The sequence below is a fragment of the Hydra viridissima genome, unplaced genomic scaffold, assembly GCF_058129835.1.
Source record: "Hydra viridissima isolate aposymbiotic clone 2 unplaced genomic scaffold, HvirCarnegie_v1 scaffold_12, whole genome shotgun sequence".
In the NCBI taxonomy this organism is placed as follows: domain Eukaryota; kingdom Metazoa; phylum Cnidaria; class Hydrozoa; order Anthoathecata; family Hydridae; genus Hydra; species Hydra viridissima.
In genome coordinates, this window is record NW_028324311.1 from 11,361,615 (window position 1) to 11,378,099 (window position 16,485).

At 32.6% G+C, this 16,485-nt stretch overlaps 1 protein-coding gene across 3 annotated transcripts; it reads left to right on the forward strand.

Moving 5' to 3' along the window:
* The first annotated feature begins 1,483 nt into the window (after positions 1-1,483).
* On the forward strand, positions 1,484-15,738 carry LOC145193436 (SCO-spondin-like). 3 transcript variants are annotated; one of them, XM_090068597.1, is made up of 35 exons: positions 1,484-1,609; positions 1,987-2,021; positions 2,137-2,193; positions 3,349-3,510; positions 3,685-3,867; positions 4,196-4,798; positions 5,101-5,280; positions 5,977-6,141; positions 6,359-6,532; positions 6,913-7,098; positions 7,215-7,388; positions 7,596-7,769; positions 8,010-8,195; positions 8,309-8,482; positions 8,748-8,921; positions 9,039-9,224; positions 9,336-9,509; positions 9,798-9,971; positions 10,075-10,260; positions 10,374-10,547; positions 10,813-10,986; positions 11,104-11,289; positions 11,403-11,576; positions 11,865-12,038; positions 12,158-12,343; positions 12,458-12,631; positions 12,769-12,942; positions 13,238-13,414; positions 13,684-13,860; positions 13,942-14,127; positions 14,295-14,465; positions 14,639-14,806; positions 14,895-14,983; positions 15,228-15,405; positions 15,524-15,738. In XM_090068597.1, the coding sequence occupies exons 3-35, from the start codon at positions 2,142-2,144 to the stop codon at positions 15,568-15,570; spliced, it is 5,916 nt and encodes a 1,971-aa protein (XP_089924723.1). In that variant the 5' UTR covers positions 1,484-1,609; positions 1,987-2,021; positions 2,137-2,141; the 3' UTR covers positions 15,571-15,738. The 3 variants fall into 3 exon arrangements, with proteins under 3 accessions (XP_089924723.1, XP_089924724.1, XP_089924725.1); XM_090068598.1 differs by lacking the exons at positions 9,336-9,509; positions 9,798-9,971; positions 10,075-10,260; XM_090068599.1 differs by lacking the exons at positions 8,748-8,921; positions 9,039-9,224; positions 9,336-9,509.
* The last annotated feature ends 747 nt before the right edge of the window (positions 15,739-16,485 follow it).

Below are 16,485 nucleotides of genomic sequence, written 5' to 3' on the forward strand. Positions count from 1 at the left end.
GCTTAGCAAACTTTGATTACTTAAAGTTACAAAATAAACTTCGTGTTAAAAAAATAAAACTAATTACAAAAACCCTTTTTCCGACAAGTCTTTATAATGCGTTTAGAGTTGTTACCTGCATCTAGAGTCAGAAATTCTCGATAAAAAAGTGCAATCAAAAGCGGAATGAAATAAAAAAAAAAAAAAAAAAGCAAGAACAAATATAAAAAATATAAAACAGTAAAAGAGTGGCGTCAAAATTTCCTCATTTGATTTTTTAACTTGATTTTTGGATAAACGTAAATCGCAGGAAAATCTCCTTAAATCAACGAGTACTTTTTTATGTTGGATCTTAACACCTAACAAAAACAGAATCCAGCTTTTAAAAAGTCCACAAGCTTTTATCATTTTTAATCTTTATTTGTAGTTTCAGAGTTGGTAGACCTTCTTATTTTATCGTCTTTTTTTCAATTATTATTACAGTATTATCACTACATCATTATTTTACCCACTTAATCTTAACATCAACGCAACGTTAGCTTTGTTACTGTGAAATAAAACAGCAAACACGTGTCTACTGAGTAACATGTCTACTGAGTAAGGCTCAACTGCTTATCATACGCTTATTCTTTAACAAAATGTGAGTAACAAATGTTTATAAGCATCATACTAATGAAAAAGAAACATATATATTACTAACTGCATATGTTAAATATGTATAAAATAAAAAAGAGCGCATTTTTCTAGTCAAAAAATTTAGGGAGAAAATAAACTTGGTGGCGCTTTTTTAACCTTTTAAGTATAATCGTCGAAAGTATAAAGTAAAGATTTAATGAATCCATTTTTTTCTATTTTAAACTTCTGCTGTTTATAAAGTTTAGAGCTGAAAGACTTAGTTTAATTTTTGTTACTATTTAGTACCAAAACATGAATTAAAAGTCATATTTAAAAAGCAAAAGTTTTTAAGACTGTTTAATGGCGTTGAGATTTGAGATAAATTTCTAAAAATTGATGAGCGTTGAAGATTACACATTGACCTTTGTTTCTTAAGTGAATTGAAATTTTCATTTTATAAACTTTATTTTAATTGTTCTAAATACTTAAAATTTTATTAAATAAATACTACAAAAAAGAAAAACGAAAAGGAAAAATAAACATCAAAAAATAAATGAGATATATTTAGGTTTAACGACTGAAAAATATTTTTCTCAAAAATTTAACTAGAAAAACCTTTGAATTTTTTTGGTTTGTCGCGAAAAAAGCGCATTATAACCACCGCCATCATTTGATAGACGTTTGTTACAGATAATGATTGTATGCAATAATCGCATTTTAAAACCATTGTAGTTTTTGAAAATGGTCTCAATAGAAAAAATTATTCATTAAAAAGCTATTCGAAGAAGGATCACCTTTTTTCAAATCTATATTGCTTTGACCTCTGTCTAACGGACCAAAAAAAGACATAAGATTCCAAATCCCCATAGCGATTAATCCCTATTGTCGCCATTAAGGTTTTAATCGTTGTTTTATAAGTCAGTTGATTTCTTCTTCATCAGTCACTTGCTCGGTGCCAATCTTGAAGAGAGAAGCTAAACCAGTTTTAAGAAGTTAAAACAAAGTTCCTCAGAAGGTTAGGAATACTTTTTAAAATTTTTTCAATTAAATTAAGGAGGTTAAGAGCGAACCTAAAATAAAAATAGTTTAGGATTCTTGCTCTTCGGTCCACCTCTTTCAGGTAATTTTAGTTTAATTATTTTTAAACCATTTACAATTATGTTGCGTAGTATTTTCCGTACCTTTTTCGTACCATGCTTTACCTAAACCTTACTAAATTTCTTTTGTCCCCAGCACATACCTTTTATCATTCAATAATTAAATTGTTCGCTGAAGAAAATGAGGCTTTTTGAGATAAGGGTAATTTTTACGTTTGTTCCTCTGAGTTTCGTGAGCCTCACAAATATGTAACTTCATGCTTTTTACGTTTGAATGATATTTTTCCTTTTATAGGAGATATATCGCAAGGCTTGGATTTTACTTGAGCGGTAAGCAGAATTATTTTAAACTTTGAAATCTTTTAAAACGAAAAATTTTTATACAACCATATGAGCTTTGAAGAAATAAAGAAAAACTGAATTTCTCTGATTTTTTTTGGTATAGCCAAGATGGTGTACTTGGTTGGCTTTTTGCTAGCTTGTTTATTTTCCTTTTCGAAAGGTAAGCTTTTTCAATTCGATTAACGCATATAAATTTGTTGAGATTAATTTAAATCCGAAGTTAAACGCTGGTTATAGGCTGCTGTTCCATCTGCTTATCGTTCTTAAATGGTTGAAATTAAAAAAGCATTTCTCTTCATAAAATTTCATTTTAAAAGTCTTGAACTTGATCCTGATATATTTGAGAAAAATTCCAAAAAAGTTATTTTCATTAAGAGTGTTTCAATTTGCTTTGAGAAAAAAATGCGCCGTGCAAAAATAAAATCTTTTTTTCACGCACATTGGTTTTGGAGTTTTAAAGCTAAAATTGGCGCTTTTCAAACTGTTGGGCATTATGTTAAAAATTGGTTGTTGATGGATCTGCCGATCATTTATAAAACATCTGGAAATATAAATTTAAAATATAATAGAATATGTAACCTTGCCGACCAACACGTTGCACGTAGTACCTAAGCAAAAGACAGCGGGGTATTTTACAACTAAGAAGTTTCCCTTTAGCTTGCTACAGACTCTAAGATGTGACATGAAAAAGGAAAACCTTCTGGGGTTGCAAAGTTTCCCCCGTCCTCGGTTCTTTAAGGGTTAAAAAACAGTTAAACTTGTTTATATAAGAAATTAAAAAAAAAAAGAAAAATTAATATAAACTTGTCACGTCAAAAACTTAGCTGTTTTAAACACATTAAAAAGTTTTTTTTACACTATTTTGTTAAACATGAGAATTTTCGATTTATCTTAAAAGACTGATTACAAAGTTGGTTTATTCGTTTATTCTTTAATATTCGTAAAAAACCGAAAGACAAAGAATTAATAGAAAAACCAATACGCCGTTAATTTTACAGTGGAAGCTTAGTTTAATTTGTTGTTATACAACAACTCAGCGCATGAAAGGGTTAATGCTGCGTTTGAAATTCACCATCTAGAAAAAGTACAAAATGAAAACCTTGCAAGTAAGATTTCTCCGAACCTTACATCTAAAGCAACTACAGCCTAATAAATGCTAAAAGAAAATGCTAAAACAGCAGTAGCAAATACTAAAATATAAGTAATGTCAATATGTTACGTTTTCAATATTGCCACTAGAATGAGTAGCAAGAGAATCATTCTCCTTTCTTCTGTAGGATGAAACTATATTTTTTTGTAAATTTTTCATATTTAGCTCAAGTAATTAGCCAGTGGACTCCTTTCAGTGACTGCTCTGCATCATGTAACTTTAATAATCCTGTGCGCACACGTACACGAACATGCACACCAGCTAATTTATGTCAGAGTGTATCATTATTTGACACTACTCCATGCAATACAGAGTTTGCTTGTCCAGGTATATTTTTTAAAATTGAAATAACAACATGTTAAAAGTAAAACTATAAATATTCTAAATATTTTCTAAATATACGTAGCAAATTTAACAAAACTTCAAGTAAATATGTATTTATATGTAAACTGGCAAGTAAATATATATGTATATCTTTTTACGTTTACATAAATTACATAGATTATCGACTTGGTGACTGGGGTACTTGGAGTGCTTGTTCTGCATCATGCAGATTAACACAGTCAAATCCAGTACGTGTACGAGTTCGTGATTACTGTTTGAGCAATTCTTCCTCTTTGTATCAATGTACTGCTGATTTCATGGTTAATTATGAACCTTGTAACACTGCTGCTTGCCCAGTTGGTAATGCTAGTTACTAGTTAACTAATACACACCAAAACATAGTATCTACATTTGTATATATAAATATATATATGTATGATGTTTGTGTTTGCATATCCATTATAATTAAATTGTTGTAAATAAGACTTTAGTGTTTATATTAGGTGTTCTTTTAAGTTATTGGCATATTCTTTCAAATGTTGTATTAAGAAGTTTCATTAAAGTTTTCACATGCACTTCAAGAGTTTTCTATGCTTTTAAGATTATGCATTATTACGTTTTTGGTATGATTTTACTTTTCAATTATAATACTCTAGCTATATTATTTAATGGTGATGATTTTGTTTAGTAAGATCTTGCTCCAATTTGAATATTACCTTTGTGATTGTTTTGGATTCTTCATCAAGCGTTGATGATTTATCTTGGTCTCAAGAAAAAGGGTTTGCCACCAGTTTTATTGCTAACTCAGAGCTTGGTGTAAATCCAAATGTCCAAGTTGCTGTGGTAAACTTTGCATCCAGAGCTGACATAGCTTCTCCTTGTGGTGCTCTAACTAATAAAAACGATTTTATAAATTTTATGACAACTTTACCTAGAATAAATGGTGGAACAGCTATAAATTATGGTCTTTTAAAAGCAAGGGAGGCATACAGGGGTTGCCAACGATTAAATGTAGCGCCAGTTGTTCTGTTTCTCACTGATGGTGTTGAGAACATTGAACCTAGTTATGCAACTAGAGTGCAAACTGAGGATCTTGTCAAAAGTGAAGCTCTGTTGTTTGTAGGTGCAATAGGACCTGATGTTAATCCTACTGACATAAACAGAATGTCACATTATGTTGTTAATGGATCAGATGTATATTACAATAGATTTGCCAGTAACTTTTCTGAACTTGCATCTATTAAAGCTGAGGAGTTTTACCCTGTAGTCCTTGGAAAACTAGAATGCGAAAGTAAGTAGCTTCAACAGAAATACATTTTTTAAAAATAATGATTTTAAATTTTGAAATTTCAGCAGTATTATTTAGATTGTTTTAAATAACAGATGTTCTTAAAAGATGATTATTGTTATGTAATAAGATGATACATACTTTTAAGTGTAAGAATTTCTTAATGAAAGACTACACTTATGGTTAGATATAATGGTGTTTTTTTTTATACAAAAGATGATGCCCAATAATGTTTCTTAATTTTTTTGTTGGTCTTAGTTTTTCTTAGTTATTTTGGTAAATAGGAAACTTGATTGTTATTTAAGGCCAAGGACAATGGACAAGTTGGAGTGCATGGGGTTCTTGCTCTGTAGTTTGTGGAGCAGTTGGTTATCAAAGGAGGGAGCGTTCTTGCATAAATCCCAATACACTTAAAGTTCAAGAAGATTGTGAAGTTATTGGAAACCAAGCTAAATATGATTATACAATCTGCTCAGCCTCATGTCGTAAGTCTTTTTTAAAAAAGGAAATTTTGCTCAATGGTTTAGATATTGTGTGCAAAATTTCTATGTAGTTAAGTTAGAAAGAAGATTTATTTCTGAATATTTTCATGAGAATTATTGCATATTAATTAAATTAAATTAAAAAAACCACTTTTTTTGGTATGGTTTGATAGCAAGAAAGAAAGTTTGAAACTTCTAATTCTAAAAATCAATATTTGTAGTTATTTGTAGCTGCAATAAAATGCATCTTATTGTTCATGATCTGCCAATTACTATTTATGCTTCACTATAACCTTCAATATAAGTGTTTGCATACACACACACACACACACACACACACACACGCACAAACACACAACATTAGATTTTAATATGAATAAGCCATCAATAAAAGAATTTTTTTTAAAATATTCAATGCAGGCTTTAAGAGTGTATTATCTATCTGAAAAAACTAATGTTCATAAATTCATCAAAAAGTGCAATCTCTGTTATTTAAGATAAAGATGCACTTGCACTTTTTGATGAAACAGAAATAAAACAATAAAAATGAGAAATTAAATTTAGTGAAAAAGTTTTTAAATTTACTTAATTTAGATTTCATATGATTAATTCAATATTACTTTATGCAATAATAAATAAAAGTTGCTGAAATTTATCTAAAATAAGGTTTAAGGCTAAATCAATTTCCTTTTTTTAAAGGAGTGTTTAGTGAATGGGGCAGTTGGAGCCAATGCTCTGCAAGCTGTCGACTAGCAACAGGTCCTCCTACTACTACTCGTACCAGAACATGCGGATCAGGACTTGGTAGCTGTATTGGTCTTTATTCAGAAACTGTAGAGTGTAATACTAATGTTCCTTGCCAAGGTAAAGGTTTATACTAAGCAAAAAAGTCACTTTTGACTCAAAACAAAAAAACTGCGTTAATCTGCAAAATAAACTTTTTTTTTTTAGTATAATAAAAAAACAAATTGTTTATCTGCAGATAAATGTGTTTTAATAGCATGAAAATAAATAGCAGTAAATTACCTTAGTCAAAAAAAACTCTTTTTTTAAATTGTAAAAAGTTGAATAATTTCTTAAGGAACTTTGTCGTTATGGAGTGCTTGGGGTGCATGCTCTGCTTCCTGTCAACTAACAACAACAATTCCTAGTCAGTCAAGAAGTCGCACTTGTATGGGAACAACACTTGGAGGCAATTGTGACAATGCAGTGCTTTTAGATATTCAAAATTGTAATGCAAATGTTTACTGTCCTGGTATGTTCATTTTGTTTCATATTTTTTATTTATTATTTTTTACTTTTAGTTTATCATTTATAATTTTAGTCAAATGAAAGAGCTTTTGGTCTAGAAGGTTCACATTTCATAAACTTATTGTTAAATTTAATGAGAATTTTTTAATTCAGTGATATTAGGAAAAGTAGGATTTATATACATTTTTATAACTTTGACTGTTCGCTTGATTGTCCTCATCTTGATTATAAAAAGATATAATTGAATTGCTTTGATTATAATAAAATATAATTGCAGATATACTAACAAACTTTTGAAATAGCACTCAGGAGTCAGGATTCTATCTTTTACATCTTTAATGAATAAAAACATTTTTTTTGTCTATCTACAAAATTATAAATTAGGAACATTGACAGCGTGGAGTGCTTGGGGTGCATGTTCTGATGTCTGTAACACAGTTGGAGATGGACCTTACCAGTCAAGAGAGCGTTCTTGTATTGGATATTCTACATGGGATCCAGCTTACTTTGGATGTGATAACTCTGTTAGAACTGAACAGCAGCTGTGTAATCAAAATGTTCCATGTCTAGGCAAGAGCTTTTTCTCATAGTACTTTTTTTTATTTTGTTAAAATAGTTTCAACTGTATTTGGTCTTGGGTTCAGAGAAAATATCACTCTAAATGAATGCCTTACTACTTTCAACAGGTACTTACACTGCATGGAGTGCTTGGAGCAGTTGCTCAGCTAGCTGTCAATCAAGTCCAACTGTATTCCCATTTCAAACTCATACAAGGACATGTGTTGGGGATACAATAGGTGGTGGTTGTACAGGGGCTAACATTGAAACTCAAAATTGCAATGTTGGAGTACCTTGTCCAGGTTAACCTTTTTTTTTTTATTTGTATTTATTTTAATTTTGTACTTTCTGTTTAAATAGCTGATTGAATCTATAACATATGGAAAAAAAATAAACCACAAGCTGACAACAGTTTTTTTAAATAGTTTTCGACAATGTCATTTTGATAAAAACATCAGTTAACTTTATGTTAATACAGTAATGTGATTTATGCCTTCTTGATGTTTTAGGTGTTCTCAGTGAATGGGGATCATGGGGAGCTTGTTCAGCATCATGTCAGCTTGATTTAATTTCACCAATTCGTACCAGAAGTCGTAGCTGTGATGGTGCCTCTTTTGGTGGCAATTGTAATGGTCAGATCCTAACAAGTTCTGAAAACTGCAATGTAGAAGTTCTTTGCCCAGGTTTGTTATGTGAAGTTTTCTTTTTTTTCCTATATCAAAATTATACTTGTTTATTTACCACTTTATGGTAATGAAAAACATTTACATTGAAATTTCTTGTTAAAGACTTTAACAAAGTAAAAAACATTTAAAAACTATAACAAAGTATAAAAACATTTCATGGTTTATGGTTTTCTTTTTTAACATTGAATACACTTGTTTATCTATCTGATTAAACTTGTTTATCTACCAATGTTATAGGAACATTGACTGCATGGAGTAGTTGGGGTGCATGTTCAGATGTTTGTAACACAGTTGGTGATGGACCATATCAGAGCAGAGAGCGATCTTGTGTTGGGTATTCTACATGGAACCCTAACTATTTAGGATGTGTTGGTTCAAGTAGAACTGAACAACAGCTATGCAATCAAAATGTTGGTTGTATAGGCATGACCTTTTATATTAAAATTGTTCCCTTTTTTTTTTGTATATTAAGTAGGAAACAATGTTAATTAGTTGCTTTCAACAGCTTTTCACCTGAGGAATCTTGTTCTCAACAGGTACCTATTCTGCATGGAGTGCATGGGGTGCATGCTCAGAAAGTTGTCAATCAAATTCCAATGTATCACCATACCAAACTCATACAAGAACATGTCAAGGAGATACATTAGGTGCTGGATGTGTTGGAGTAAGTTTTGAGAATCAAGCCTGCAATGTTGGAGTGTCATGTCCAGGTACTTTTTATAGTTGTTTAAACCAGGGTTTTTGATAAGTCAGGACAAGCTAATTGGACATGGTTCAAACGCTTTTTTGTATAAACTAAACCATTGAAAAGAATAACAAATGTCATAAAATGGAATGCATTTATCATTTGGTGTTTATTAGTTACAAAGGTCAACAAAAACAATTACTATGAAATATATTTATGCGAATGCTGCTGAATCTTTATACTTTTTGATGTTTTTCATTCCTTTCTGTTATCTCACCATTATTTTTTAGGTATTCTCAGTGATTGGGGCGCATGGGCAGCATGTTCAGCATCCTGTCAACTCAATTTGACTCCACCCACACGTTCCAGAAGTCGTACTTGTACAAGCTCTTCTTTTGGTGGCAATTGTAATGGTCAGATCTTAGTAAGCACTGAAAACTGCAATGTTGAAGTTCTTTGTCCAGGTTTGCTTTATCAAAAAACTTTGTGTTTTAAGTCTTTGATTAGCACGCTTTCAGTTGTTGTTGTTTTTTTGCTTTTTTTATATATATCTAATGAAATGGAAACATGAATTCTCATAGGAACATTGACAGCTTGGAGTGCTTGGGGTGCATGTTCAGATGTTTGTAACACAGTTGGTGATGGGCCATATCAGAGCAGAGAGCGATCTTGTTTTGGGTATTCTACATGGAACCCTAACTATTTAGGATGTGTTGGTGCTAGTAGAACTGAACAACAGCTATGCAATCAAAATGTTGCTTGTCTTGGTATGAGTTATTTACTGAAACTGCACTCTTTTATATATATAATAAGTATAAAATGATGTTAACTAGTTGCTTTCAAGAGCTTCTCAATCTAAGGAATCTTGTTCTCAACAGGTACCTATTCTGCATGGAGTGCATGGAGTGCATGCTCAGAGAGTTGTCAGTCTAATCCCAGTGTATCACCGTTTCAAACTCATACAAGGACTTGTCAAGGAGATACATTAGGTGGTGGTTGCACAGGGGCTAGCTTTGAAACTCAAGTCTGCAATGTGGGAGTGTCGTGTCCAGGTACAGTTTATAGTTGTTTAAGCCAGAGTTTTATGTAAGTTGGCAATTATTAACTGGACAAAGTTAGTTTGAAAACTTGCTTTTTTTTTTTGTATAAATGAAACTATTAAAAAAGATAACAAATTCCATAAAGGGAATGCCTTTGTTGTTTGGTGTTCATTAGTTACACAGAGCTTCAGCAAAAAATGTTGTGAATTATTTTAATAAAATGGAACAGAATCTTATTTTTTTTTTGGTATATTTTGTTCCTACTTTGCTTTTCTGATTTATCTGACCATCATGCTTTAGGCATTCTCAGTGATTGGGGCGCATGGGCAGCATGTTCAGCATCATGTCAGCTTGATCTTACTCCACCAACTCGTTCCAGGACTCGTACTTGTACAGGCTCTACTTTTGGTGGCAGTTGTAATGGTCAGATTTCAATAAACACTGAAAACTGCAATGTGGAAGTTCTTTGTCCAGGTTTGCTATATCGAAAAACCTTGAATTTTCGTTTTTTGTTTATTATTTTTTCAGTTTTTTTCTTTTTCTCTATCTAATGAAATGGAAACATGAATTCTTATAGGAACATTGACAGCTTGGAGTGCTTGGGGTGCATGTTCAGATGTTTGTAACACAGTTGGTGATGGGCCATATCAGAGCAGAGAGCGATCTTGTGTTGGGTATTCTACATGGAACCCTAACTATTTAGGATGTGTTGGTTCAAGTAGAACTGAACAACAGCTATGCAATCAAAATGTTGGTTGTATAGGCATGACCTTTTATATTAAAATTGTTCCCTTTTTTTTTTGTATATTAAGTAGGAAACAATGTTAATTAGTTGCTTTCAACAGCTTTTCACCTGAGGAATCTTGTTCTCAACAGGTACCTATTCTGCATGGAGTGCATGGGGTGCATGCTCAGAAAGTTGTCAATCAAATTCCAATGTATCACCATACCAAACTCATACAAGAACATGTCAAGGAGATACATTAGGTGCTGGATGTGTTGGAGTAAGTTTTGAGAATCAAGCCTGCAATGTTGGAGTGTCATGTCCAGGTACTTTTTATAGTTGTTTAAACCAGGGTTTTTGATAAGTCAGGACAAGCTAATTGGACATGGTTCAAACGCTTTTTTGTATAAACTAAACCATTGAAAAGAATAACAAATGTCATAAAATGGAATGCATTTATCATTTGGTGTTTATTAGTTACAAAGGTCAACAAAAACAATTACTATGAAATATATTTATGCGAATGCTGCTGAATCTTTATACTTTTTGATGTTTTTCATTCCTTTCTGTTATCTCACCATTATTTTTTAGGTATTCTCAGTGATTGGGGCGCATGGGCAGCATGTTCAGCATCCTGTCAACTCAATTTGACTCCACCCACACGTTCCAGAAGTCGTACTTGTACAAGCTCTTCTTTTGGTGGCAATTGTAATGGTCAGATCTTAGTAAGCACTGAAAACTGCAATGTTGAAGTTCTTTGTCCAGGTTTGCTTTATCAAAAAACTTTGTGTTTTAAGTCTTTGATTAGCACGCTTTCAGTTGTTGTTGTTTTTTTGCTTTTTTTATATATATCTAATGAAATGGAAACATGAATTCTCATAGGAACATTGACAGCTTGGAGTGCTTGGGGTGCATGTTCAGATGTTTGTAACACAGTTGGTGATGGGCCATATCAGAGCAGAGAGCGATCTTGTTTTGGGTATTCTACATGGAACCCTAACTATTTAGGATGTGTTGGTGCTAGTAGAACTGAACAACAGCTATGCAATCAAAATGTTGGATGTATAGGCATGACCTTTTATATTAAAATTGTTCCCTTTTTTTTTTGTATATTAAGTAGAAAACAATGTTAATTAGTTGCTTTCAACAGCTTTTCACCTGAGGAATCTTGTTCTCAACAGGTACCTATTCTGCATGGAGTGCATGGAGTGCATGCTCAGAAAGTTGTCAATCAAATTCCAATGTATCACCATACCAAACTCATACAAGAACATGTCAAGGAGATACATTAGGTGCTGGATGTGTTGGAGTAAGTGTTGAAACTCAAGTCTGCAATGTGGGAGTGTCGTGCCCAGGTACTTTTTATAGTTGCTTGAGCCAGAGTTTTATGTAAGTTGGCAATCGTTAACTGGACAAAGTTAGTTTGAATGCTTCCTTTTTTTTTGTACAAATGAAACTATCAAAAAGGATAAGAAATATCATAAAGTGGAATGCCTTTGTCATTTGGTGTTCATAATTTACAGAGAACAATAACAAAAAAATGTTGTGAATTTATTTTAAATAAATGCAGCAAAATCTTATTTTTTTTTGGTATTTTTTGTTCCTACTTTGCTTTTCTGATTTATCTGATGATCATGCTTTAGGTGTTCTCAGTGATTGGGGTGCATGGGCAGCATGTTCAGCATCCTGTCAACTCAATTTGACTCCACCCACACGTTCCAGAAGTCGTACTTGTACAAGCTCTTCTTTTGGTGGCAATTGTAATGGTCAGATCTTAGTAAGCACTGAAAACTGCAATGTTGAAGTTCTTTGTCCAGGTTTGCTTTATCAAAAAACTTTGTATTTTAAGTCTTTGATTAGCACCCTTTCAGTTGTTGTTGTTTTTTTGTTTTTTTTTTATATACATCTAATGAAATGGAAACATGAATTCTCATAGGAACATTGACAGCTTGGAGTGCTTGGGGTGCATGTTCAGATGTTTGTAACACAGTTGGTGATGGGCCATATCAGAGCAGAGAGCGATCTTGTTTTGGGTATTCTACATGGAACCCTAACTATTTAGGATGTGTTGGTTCAAGTAGAACTGAACAACAGCTATGCAATCAAAATATTGGTTGTCTAGGCATGAGCTTATTTATTAAAACTGTTCTCTTTTCTATATAATAATTAAGTAGGAAACAATGTTAACTAGCTGCTTTCAACAGGTTCTCACTCTGAGGTATCTTGTTCTCAACAGGTACCTATTCTGCATGGAGTGCATGGAGTGCATGCTCAGAGAGTTGTCAGTCTAATCCCAGTGTATCACCATTCCAAAGTCATACAAGGGTTTGTCAAGGAGATACATTAGGTGCTGGATGCGTTGGAGCAAGTTTTGAAAGTCAAGTCTGTAATGTTGGAGTTTCATGTCCTGGTAAGTGATTTGTTCTATAGCATTTTTATTTTTTGAGTTTCTGTGTTTTTGAATGATTTGTCATATATTTAAATTTTCTCAGGAGTTTTATTATTATTTTTTTTTGATTAATTCGTTGTTTGTTTAAATTTTCTTAGGAGTTCTAACTGCATGGTCAGCCTTTTCTGCTTGCAGTCAATCTTGCCAGATAGGAAGTGTAGTCCCCACAATGAGGAGAACTCGATCATGTACCAACCCTTCGTTTGGTGGAAATTGTAATGGAGCAGCTCTTGAGGAAATTCAAAGTTGTAATGCGGGAACAGCATGTCCAGGTATACATTTGATCATGTTTTTGGAAAAGAAATAGTAAAAGTTAAAACCAACTAAAAAGCATTTAAAACTTGTTAAAGGCTTGTAATAATAAAAATGTTTTAACTTTGGTAAATAGTGTTAAATTTGGTTAAATCAACAGAAATGGTTAAAAAGTTGTCTTTTTAATTATAAACCTTTGTTTGTGATATTTTCTTGACTAATAACCCTGTTGGATGTTACAATGAAAAATCTGTTGCCATACAGTCAAAATATAAAAATATTTATTTAAAAGTGATGTTTTGCACATTTTTGTAGGTCAGTTAACTGAATGGACTGCATGGTCAGCATGCCCAGCTAGCTGCCAAGCAACTGTTAATGTCTATCTTAAACAGTTCAGATCAAGACAGTGTGTTAATACATCCTTTACTGGAAATTGTAATGGTCAAAGTTTAACTGATGAAGTTATTTGTGTTAAAGATGTTCCTTGTCCTGGTAAGAAATGAAACAGTAAAAGTTAAAAAATATCACTTTCCATTAATTCTTTTAATTAATGCGAAGCGACCAGAACTTCTTTAATTATAACATGTATATGATTACCATTGATGAAAAATTAATAACTTTAGATGCTTAACAATAATATTTAAATTATCCATTAGTTTATTTATTTCCAAATTTCAAAAAGGGATTTTTTGGTCGTGCGTGACAAATTGTGTTGTGATTTTAAGTTCTGTTGTTTTAATTTACTTTATTGCCTTTTAAAGGAATACTTCAAGCATGGAGCAGTTGGAGCGAATGCTCAGATTCCTGCAGAAGGAGCCAGTCAGTTATTCCATCACAAACTAGAACAAGATTATGTTTATTTGCTACGCTTGGTGCTAATTGTGAAGGTGCAGCGTTAACTGACACCATAAGTTGTAATGCAAACGTGGGCTGTCCAGGTAATAGTATCTTGTAGAAGGATCTAGGCATATTGTTTTTTTACCGATTTGGTTTGATTTTTAACTCTATTTGTTAAACAGGTGTATGGACAAGTTGGGGTCCATTTACTGATTGCTCTGCATCTTGCCAAACTAATGGTAATGTTGTCCCAACTCAATCTCGACAGAGGTTCTGTGTAAACAACACTCTTGATGGAGTGTGTCCATCTGACAATAACTTGGATAAAGTTCAAACTGTACAATGCAATGTTGGAGTAATTTGCCCAGGTACAGAAGTTTTTAGTGAAATCTTTTTCTTTTTTTGTTAAACAATATTTTTGTAAATGTTAACGAGTCAGTTTTTTTTGTTTTGAACTTGATTTTTTAAAATTTGAGCATAACTGTTTTGCTGAATGAAATAAAAGCAGTATACCGAAAATGAGTTTTGTCCTTAGTGAGAGGGACATGGGGTGCTTGGAGTGACTGGTCAGTATGCAGCGCTTCTTGTGATGCTGGCGTGATTAGAAGATCGCGTGTGTGCTCAGCACCTTACCCTCCAGGGGCTGGTGATGACTGTATTGGCAATTCTACTCAAGAACTTCCTTGTAAACTGTTTGATTGTCCAAGTAAGGTTTTGTTTTAGATGTATGTTTTGATTTGTGTTGTATTGGTTTGTACTAGAATTTACATATATCGAAGTAGTAAGATAGTAACTGATCAATGTAAGTGTCATTTTCTGAATTTGCAAAACACTTGGATGAATGAAAATAGGTCTTTCAACTGAATTCTTTTTTAACAGGGTCATGTCCCATTTCAAAACGCTGCAGTTGCTCACAAGTTAAACAATGGTCCAGCGTTCCCATTTTCAATGAGTTCCAAGGCAGGAATTTGAGTCTGGAAGCAATAGACAGCGTGCTTGGATTTTTGGGCTTTTATGGAGAGGATACAGTCAGCCGAGCTTGTGATGGTATTTAGTAGTTTCCTTCTTGTGATTTTTCAACTCAGCTGGTGATCTATAATCCTGGTTTTGATGATTGTTTTTAATTTTCATTTAGCTTGCGACAACTTGTTACTTTCCACTCTGAAAGCACAAATTGCTGATCATTTGAATCAGGCTAGAGCTGCAAGAGTGAAACTTGAATTAGTGAGTGTTTTTCTGCTTTGTTTTTTTTCGCTCAGTAAGTCAGTTTTAGTGCTTTAACATGGGCGATTGAGACGTGCAAGTGATTTTTCAAACGTTTGTGCAGCGTTTTTCTAATATTTTTGCTTCTGGTGAAATGTGGTAATAGAAGAGTTGAATCAGATGCAAAAGTTTGTTTAGTTGTGTCCTCTCTACGTTGTGAACTTGTTTTGTATCTTTTGGTTTAAAAGTGTTTTTCTCAATTCAGATAAAAGCAGACTTGCGTGATGTCATCAACTGTAATGCAGTGATCCAGAACAACTTGGGTCTGTGGCAGCTCTATGATTTGGTTTTTGAACGCGCAGCTATGTTAGACGGTGTTATTATCGAATTGAATTCTATCTACTTACGCTTTGATGCAGCATTGACTTCTTGTCAATCCTACGGTGAGTTTTTTATTTGTAGTTGTTTTGAGCGAAGATTTCGATGTTTCTCTCTGAAGCACGAGGTTCGGTTGATTTTTCGTAAAGAAATGGGAAGTATTTAAAATATTCTTGCTTTCAGGTTGGATCCATCAGACTTTTAAAACAATTTTGCGCAAATGTACTTAGATGAAGAAGATCGTTTGACACATTGATTCCCGATGTCGAAAGATTTGAGATTATTTTTATTTTAGAAGTAAAGTTTTTTAACTATGTAAATATTCTAATGTGCACTTTTTTAAGTCTTTTCATTTTACAGACTTGTAGTTTGTTATCAAATAGCACTTTTTGTGTGCATATTTTTTCTATGACATTTAAATTGCACCTGTTGAAACCCTCATTAAAATTAAAAAAAAAAAAAATAATAATAATTGAAATATTTTTTTATTTCTTTATATCATAAAATACGTATGGAACGTAGGAACATAAATCGATCATTTTAAAATTGGCTCAAGAACGAGTGAGATAAAGAGAATATATCTGCCTAAGTTGTATCCCTGCCCAAATATGCATTACGTCTTGTGTTAACCTCTCAATAGCTTGTTTTTATGAATTATTTTCTACTTGATTCGTTTCAGGGTCTGGATCTTAACAATGATAACAACAAATGCATTTTTCAAGTTAACTCAGGAGTTTGAATCTTTGAATCCTAAAAACCTTTATACCCAAAATATTGCAAATCTTTATACCCAAAAGGTAGCAAACCTTCAATACGAATCCTAAACCTTTATACCCAAAATGTAGCAAACCTTCAATACGAATTTCCCTGTGAAACTTTGCACACTTCATTTGTTTTCTGCAAAATCAACTCCTAAGTGTAACTTGCGACTTCGCTGCATAAAGATAGTAAATTTTGTTCCGATTTACAGGAGGCCTTGTAAAACTACCAAAGCAAAAGCTACATACAAAAATTTCGCGCTCAACGTATACTCACTTATAATCCATACAAAAAGAAAAATACGTAAAATTTCTAAAGGGCAACAGTAAATGAAAAAATAAAAAGCGTAGCCAAGGATTAGGGTTTGTGTCATTGGACTCAAAATG